We start from the raw sequence: 8,061 nt of genomic DNA on the forward strand, positions 1-8,061 counted from the left end.
CGCACGCAGTGCAAGAAAACAATTGTCGTTTGTCGTTTATAGATGCAGAGCTACCGGTGTGGTTTGCAGAATCTACATGAGCCTGCTTATGTTGCTGAAAAAAAAACTAAGAAACTCCATCCAAAAAGTATAAAATAATTTGAAAACTTTAAATCCACATCTTAAAATATATTTAATAATAATTGATTTCATAATATTTTATGAACCGTCAAATTTAATAAGTAGATTTTAAATGTTTAAGATATTCATATTTGAATAACAATGAATTTCATTTTAATACAAATCACTTCAAACTTTCAGTTGAATACACCTTCTAAATTTCTATAGCTACTGCATTGATGAAATTTTATTAGTAAAATGGTTAGCGAAAAATCATTAAAATCCTTCAAAAATTGACTTGAGAAATCTATCATAATTGTTACGACAAATTTTCAGTGGCTTAAGATTTCGATTTAGATTTCCGATGGTTATCAGACATTTTATCTCTCAACGAATCTTTGGGGATAATTATTTGAATAATTTTAACAAATTTAATCACATCTTTATAAATTTATTATTTAGAAATATATTTAGAAATTTTTTTACAAAACTAAAAATTGTTCTAGGGTAATAAATACATCAATTAAATTAATAAAACAAGACGCTAATTCTATTATATATTATTTTTAATGCCCATTTGTTATTTTCTACTCCTCCTTTTTCAAAAATATATATGTTTTAGATCTTTCACACATATTAAGAAAATAAATAAATTTTTGATTACCAATCCATTATTTTTTATAACTAACTATTTACTATAACTTTTAACCTCTAGAATTTCAGTAAATCCAATTATGTTTTTTGAAATTAATAATTTACTCTTAATTAATGCATTAAAAATGAAAAAAAAATGCTTTTTGAAACAATTTTTTATAAAACATGAATATTTTCAAAACGGAGGAAATATTATTATATATCATCAATTTGCAATTTCCAAATAAAATGTAGACCATCGTTGTTCACCATATTAACTCTAGAAATGATAACTGAACAGTTCACATTAATCAGATAAAGAAGGCAACATTTTTTTCTGATAAAATCGGCTATTGAAGAGCATGCTAAAATTAAAGTGAAAACAAAACGAGAAGTTAGAAATATAATCATTATCGGTGAATATCGAGCTAAAGTACGTGAAGCCACCACGGGAGTCATCCCACCGAACGTCTCCAAAATATCAAGGCTCTAAATCCTAAATTGGCACAAGAAAATGCATGCGTCACCTCTTCTTTACAAAGGCTATATAACCCTAGATTTTCCCAAGGTTCCATCCAACACAAACACATACACTAACCATGAAACTTCGTGGACTCCTCTTGATCATTTTTCTATTAGCTGTGGTAAGTTGCAAAGCTAATGGGGAAATTACTTGCGAAGAGAACGAGCCATTCACATGTAATAACACTGCTCGTTTAAACAGTAAAGGCTTCCCAAAAGACTTCATCTTCGGCGTTGCATCGTCTGCTTACCAGGCATGTAACAAATCATCATACATGGTGCCACCACTTAAAAACACTTAACTTTAACGTTGCATGGTTGTTCCATTTCATTTCAGATCGAAGGTGGCAGAGGACGTGGTCTTAACGTGTGGGATGGCTTCACTCACCGATACCCAGGTATACCGTTTGCCCGGTATATATATGTATGTCCCTATACATTAATAGTAATGTATTTGGTTACTATCAGAGAAAGGAGGGCCCGATCTTGGGAATGGAGATACTACTTGCGAGTCATATACGAAATGGCAGGTTAATTCTCAAAATATATATATATATACCCACTGAATTACATATGTTCTACGTGTGGATTAATGACATGCAATTGTATATGTAAACTGCAGAAAGATATAGACATTATGGACGAAATGAATGCTACTGGCTACAGATTCTCCTTTGCATGGTCAAGAATCATTCCAGGTATGTGCACATTGTCGATCAGTACTGTATATAAGTAGTGGTATATATTGATTGTAATTGTTTGGAAAATCAAATATATGTTATGTATACATGAGCAGAAGGAAAGGTGAGTAGGGGAGTGAACAAAGGAGGGCTTAACTACTACCACAAACTCATAGATGGCCTCATCGCGAAGAATATCACGCCTTTCGTTACCCTTTACCATTGGGACATTCCTCAAACACTGCAAGATGAATATCAAGGTTTCTTGAACCGCCAAGTCATGTAAGCTGTTAGTTCCATGACAATAATCTTATGAAAAAAGATAAAAGAGAAAAAACATATATAGATTTGATCGCACATTAATGAAATGATTCTATGCTATGCACAGAGATGATTTTAGAGATTATGCGGATCTATGTTTCAAAGAATTTGGTGGAAAGGTGAAGAACTGGCTCACTCTCAACCAGCTGTACACAGTGCCTACGAGAGGCTATTCAACAGGAGCAGATGCACCCGGTCGATGTTCTCCCAAGGTTGATGAAAGATGTTACGGCGGAAACTCTTCAACAGAACCTTATATAGTTGCACATAACCAGCTTCTTGCTCATGCCGCGGTTGTCAATCTTTACAGAACAAAATATAGGGCGAGTATTGTCCATTTTTCAAATAGGTGTAATCTAACTTATCTGATGATAATTTAACAATATCATCCTGTATATCGTGACCAACAGTTCCAAAGAGGGATAATCGGACCCGTGATGATAACTAGATGGTTTCTTCCATTTAATGAGACTGATAGAGCCAGCATAGATGCAACTGAGAGGATGAAAGAATTCTTCTTTGGATGGTACGTCTACATATATGATCAAGGAAAACAACAACAAAATTTAAGCCGTATTGTTTTTTTTTGTATTTGGGAGGGGGGATGTGATTTATATTAGTTTTGATGTGAAAACTTGATTTCAAAATTTTTGTGAAAAATTTGACTTTGTAGTTTTGACGTAATTTTAAGGGTTTTACGGTAAACGTGATTTTAGGGTTTAAAAATATATCACTTAATAATCAAGTAGTTAATATAAATACTTACTTTATATTTGTATTCAAGGGTATTTAAGTATTTTGGATTTTTAGATGCAAATTTTCCATCTAAATTTTTCCATTTTTGCATCTAAAAACTTCTAGATTTTCTAGATGTTATCATACGCAATATTGTCTAAACTAACAACATCCCAGCATTTACATCAAGACGCAACATCCAACATCAAAAAGAACATGGTCTTATATTATTACTATGTTGTGTATATATAAACTAATTAATGAATATATATGAATTGTATATGATCAGGTATATGGAGCCGCTAACAAGAGGTAGATACCCAGACATCATGAGGCGAATGGTAGGTAGTCGGCTTCCCAACTTCACTGAAGCAGAAGCCAGACTTGTTGCGGGTTCATATGATTTTCTTGGTCTAAACTATTATGTCGGTCAGTACGTACAGCCAGCTCCGAACCCACTCCCCGTTACATCGGAAAGATACACTGCCATGATGGACCCAGGGACAAGGCTCACATGTACCGTACCACTCTATTTTCACTTAGAAACAACATATACATTATATATATATATATATCCTTTTCGATTATACTACATTTTGTGACCATCAAATATTTCATGCTTATGTTTGCAGCTGTAAATGCACGTGGTGAAAAAATTGGTCCACTGGTATATATGCATGATCCACCCAGCCGGATCTATTGTTTCATTCGTTTTTCTCTTTTTTCTTATGATTGTTGATATACACATGCTGCTTCCCTTTCTGATCAGTTTGAAGACTTTCAAGGCAGCAGAATCTATTACTACCCAAAAGGCATTTATTACGTTATGGACCACTTTAGAACCAGATACCGTAACCCTTTAATCTATATCACCGAAAACGGTGAGTTCTACTCTTCTCATGTCAATTGTATTTCCAAGAATTTTTTTTTTGGCTAACATATTTTCAAGAAATTGACTCAGTTATTGTACGATTCAATTAGGATTTACTACCCCCGCTTCTGAAAACCGTCCGGAGGCTGTCGCAGATTCCAAGCGGATTGATTATCTCTGCAGTCACCTATGTTTTCTCCGTAAGGTCATTAGGTGAGTCAGTGGATGTTACTATACTATTTTCGATCATCATAATCAATTGTAGGCTTTTAATAGTTATTTTGGTTTTCAGGGAGAAGCGTGTCAACATAAAAGGATACTTTGCATGGTCTCTTGGAGATAATTATGAATTTGCCAAAGGCTTTGCCGTCAGATTCGGACTCACTTACGTTAATTGGACAGACGTTAGTGATAGAAACCTCAAAGATTCTGGCAGATGGTACCAGAGGTTCATCAACGTTACCTCCAAGAACACTGCAAACGAAGATTTCCTACGTTCAAGCCTCTCCTTCAAGAACAAGATTTTGAAGACGCTCGCAGATGCATGAAACACTTTTATCCCCATCAAGATCACCTTCATGTCATCTCACTCTTTCTAGCTACTTGCTCCGTAGTAGATAAAGGAGCTCTTCCTAGCTATCGTACTGTAACTAAATAAAACATATTCCCAATAAAATAAAAAAGTACATATTAATGAATAATATTTTGGCAAATACCCTCAAATAGTACACTATAAAACAAGCTTTCGAGTAAAAAAATTAACATATACAGATGAGAGGTGTTCATTCAAAAATGACCTAAATTTGTAGTCAAATACAAAACTATCCCTTTTTGAAGATTTGTTTTTCTTTTGACCCTAAAAATTTAACTAATCTACAAAAATGCAGTTAGTTATCTACTTTTTATTTCCAAAATATGCTGATTTTACTCAAACATCCTCATTTTCATCACTTTTTTTCGAAAATGTCATCGTCTTCTATATCACCAACCACCATTAACAACCAAATTAATCTCTAAATGTACTAGAAATCAATTTATACTTCTTCTTATCTCATTTCTTACATAAATCATTTATCTTATATATTCTTTCTTATTTCATCTTTAAAACAAAAAATTCTGGATTTAAAGATTATATTTTCATTAAAGTTACTCAATTTTGATAATTTTTTGTCAATAACGAGTGGATATCTTTCATTAAAAAGTTTTGGATGCTTGGAGAAGCTAAGCACAAACTCTCACCAGATCTATGTATGATATTCAAAAAAAAAATCAGATATGTTTCGTGTAGAAGTGTTCTTCACGGAGAAGATTTTTTTGGGAAGTCTTCTGGTCAATACATAGATTAGTTTTGCAATTAAATATTTCGTGAGTTTTCCGTAGAAGAATTATCTTGAAATCTTTTAATTTTTATTTATAACAAAAAAATCGAGTAGACTAAAAAAGAAACACTCTTTCATTGAAGAAATCTGATTTTTTATGTGACTAAACTTCTCGAGAGTCTTCTTACTTTTACATGATGTCTCCGAAATATCGCACGAAGTCTTCTAGAGTTAGTTTTGCAATTGATAAAAAATGATAAATTATTTAATATGAAAAGTAATTAATTATCAGTTTCTGTAGAAATATTTTTTATAAGACTTCTTGAGAAGTATTTTCTATTTTTATTTTGAGATTTTGGTCAAACTTTGGTTTTAAGAGTAGATTTTTTGGGAAGTCTACTAACAAAATTTCAAAAGTTTTTTCATATAAAGTCAAACATTGCAATTGCAAAATTAACATATACCTAGTTCTTGTGACACTTCAAGGACTTCACGTGACCGTAGGAAAATTTTCTAGAAGTCCATTCAAAGTAGACTTTTCCAAAAGTCTTCTAGGAAAAATCAATTTTCTATAAAATTTTGGTCAATTGCAAAAGTAACTTGATTATTAGAAAAGATTTCTTTAGTAAAATTAAAAAAAAAATCTAAATATAAAAGTAACCCAATTATTTACAAAATAAAATTTATCAAAAGGTCCTCTAAATGAGCAGACTTATTGAAGAATCTTCTTTCGTTAATTTTTAATTACAAAAATAACTTAAATAAGAGATTTTTTTCGAAAAATTCATTTCCAAATTTGAAATGAATTTTTAAAATTTTCTTGTCAATTCATGTGTATTTTTCAATTGGAATTCTTGAATAAAAATTACAATTTAATTGTTTATAATTATAAAGTTAGCGATATTCATGTTTATTTATTTTTCTAGGTAATGAAAGCGTAGTTGTTGAAAAGTTTTCTCCATTAGTTTTAGTAAATTTGCAATTTCTCCGTATTTAAAATGAAGTTTTAAGATTTTTATTAATTCACATGCATTTTTTTAATAAGATTTATAACTTAATTTTTTATAATGATAAAACTAGTAATATTCATGTTTATTTATGATTATAGTTAATGAAATTAGATTTCTTGAGAATTCTTAAACTACATTAAGGTATAAGTCAGATTCAACTGTAAGAAATTATATTTCTTGAGAATTCTTAAACTACATTAAGGTATAAGTCAGAATTCTTAAAGTACATTAATATCTGTTTATTAATTATCTTAGATATTATGCTAAATTTATATATTAAAATATATTTTTAATAATAATAATATTAATTAAACTAATGAATTATCTTAAAATTATGGAGAAAATGACAAATTAGCAAATTCACTTCTTAAATAATGATATATATATATATATATGGTCATTATTATCTATCATCTTTAGGTGAAAATTAAAATATTATTACCAATAAAATATTATATTTAATATTATTAGTGAATCTTAACATTTTCAGTAGATTTCATATTTTGACTTTCTTTTATAAAAAAGACAATCAGACTTCTCTTTTCATTACTATTGTACAATAAAAATAAACAAGAAAATATTTTTAATTACAATTAGCAATGGAGAACACGTCTGTCAAACTTGTATTCTTGCTCTCCCTCATCATACCGCTTTGTATGTTTCTTCCTTGTTATATAATTTTTGGTTTGGTTTTGTATTGAAGTTTGTGGTGTGTATATGTGAAGGTTCATATTTGGTTGATGCAAGAGAGATGACAGAAGTGAATTGCCTCGGCGGCAAATGTCCTGAAGGAAAGAAAAATTGTAACTGTTTGTCACCGGTAACCCCTATGGTGGAGACCAATGTGGTTTGCCACAAAGATGACGACTGCAAAAAGTACTGTCCTAAAGGCTGCAAGCCTAGTAATCCATGTGTCTGTACGTGTACTCAATTAGGACAATGTTTATGTAAGTGTCAAGCGATCCAAAACCACCGTAATTAAAACTTTAATAAGACAGAGGAGCAATAGACAATTCAAATATATATTTTTAATAACATTGTTTTTGTTTAAATTAACTTATTATTCCCCTTGAAAACACATATTTGCACCACTAACAATACCATTGGAAGTTGATACAGTTTTAGTATTAATGCATGCGCTGACTAAAAATGCATGAAACAAGCCCAATCATGATCAAACAATATCTTCATGTTTAATGATTGCTTCTATTTCAAGTTTCAACCCTCCCTGCTTCTTCTTCTTTCAAACTCCAAAACATTTCAAAGTTGCAAAAAAAAAAAAAAAAAAGCTATTCGCAATTCAAAAATCTGAAGATAATGAATATTCAGAGTGTGTGACTCAATCCTCTCTTTTAATCCGATGATGATATGAGAAAGAACATGTATGAAGAAACTCATTACACTTTTTTTGGTAAAAAACTCATTACACTTGCTAATTGAATAAAACACACATGTTGCTAGTTTAGTGCATATTCTCCAGTTGGAGTATATAGTCTTGTCGTACATCATGATCTTCTCAGTCTGATTAGTTTATTAAACAACATAGAATAAAACTTCATTAGCTACGTAGATTGTGGTGCCATTTCAGCTTCTTTCACTTCCTTAAAATCATAATAATTGTGTTTGAAGGTCTCTGGGATGTTGAGCTCAACAGACGGTGTTTATTTTTTACTGCGGTCTTGCTTACGAGATTCTTACATTTGTTAATCATTTGGTGCAAGTTCTCCACAATCTATCCTAACTAATCCCATATTAAACTAAAAGGTAAAACCCACTCAAAAGCTACTTTTTAAGTGAGGGGACCAATGAGTAGAGATGTCAACTGAGAACTTGGACCGCGGGACAGGCCCGTTAAGGCTTGGGGCGGGGCG

General features: G+C 31.3%; 1 protein-coding gene and 1 long non-coding RNA gene across 2 annotated transcripts; both read left to right on the forward strand.

Annotated features, from left to right (window-relative positions):
- Positions 1 to 1,302: 1,302 nt before the first annotated feature.
- Positions 1,303 to 4,562, forward strand: LOC106397816 (myrosinase-like). The gene is made up of 12 exons (XM_013838441.3): positions 1,303 to 1,508; positions 1,592 to 1,652; positions 1,723 to 1,784; positions 1,877 to 1,952; positions 2,051 to 2,216; positions 2,323 to 2,578; positions 2,666 to 2,781; positions 3,280 to 3,506; positions 3,623 to 3,657; positions 3,760 to 3,871; positions 3,972 to 4,074; positions 4,154 to 4,562. Exons 1-12 carry the CDS (start codon positions 1,332 to 1,334, stop codon positions 4,407 to 4,409), a joined length of 1,647 nt encoding a protein of 548 aa, XP_013693895.1. The 5' UTR covers positions 1,303 to 1,331; the 3' UTR covers positions 4,410 to 4,562.
- Positions 4,563 to 6,278: 1,716 nt separating this feature from the next.
- LOC125588614 lies at positions 6,279 to 7,246 on the forward strand. Its single transcript, XR_007324748.1, has 2 exons — positions 6,279 to 6,844; positions 6,916 to 7,246. It is a non-coding gene; the product is annotated as an uncharacterized LOC125588614 (long non-coding RNA).
- Positions 7,247 to 8,061: the final 815 nt, after the last annotated feature.

Source organism: Brassica napus, chromosome C6, assembly GCF_020379485.1.
Source record: "Brassica napus cultivar Da-Ae chromosome C6, Da-Ae, whole genome shotgun sequence".
NCBI lineage: Eukaryota > Viridiplantae > Streptophyta > Magnoliopsida > Brassicales > Brassicaceae > Brassica > Brassica napus.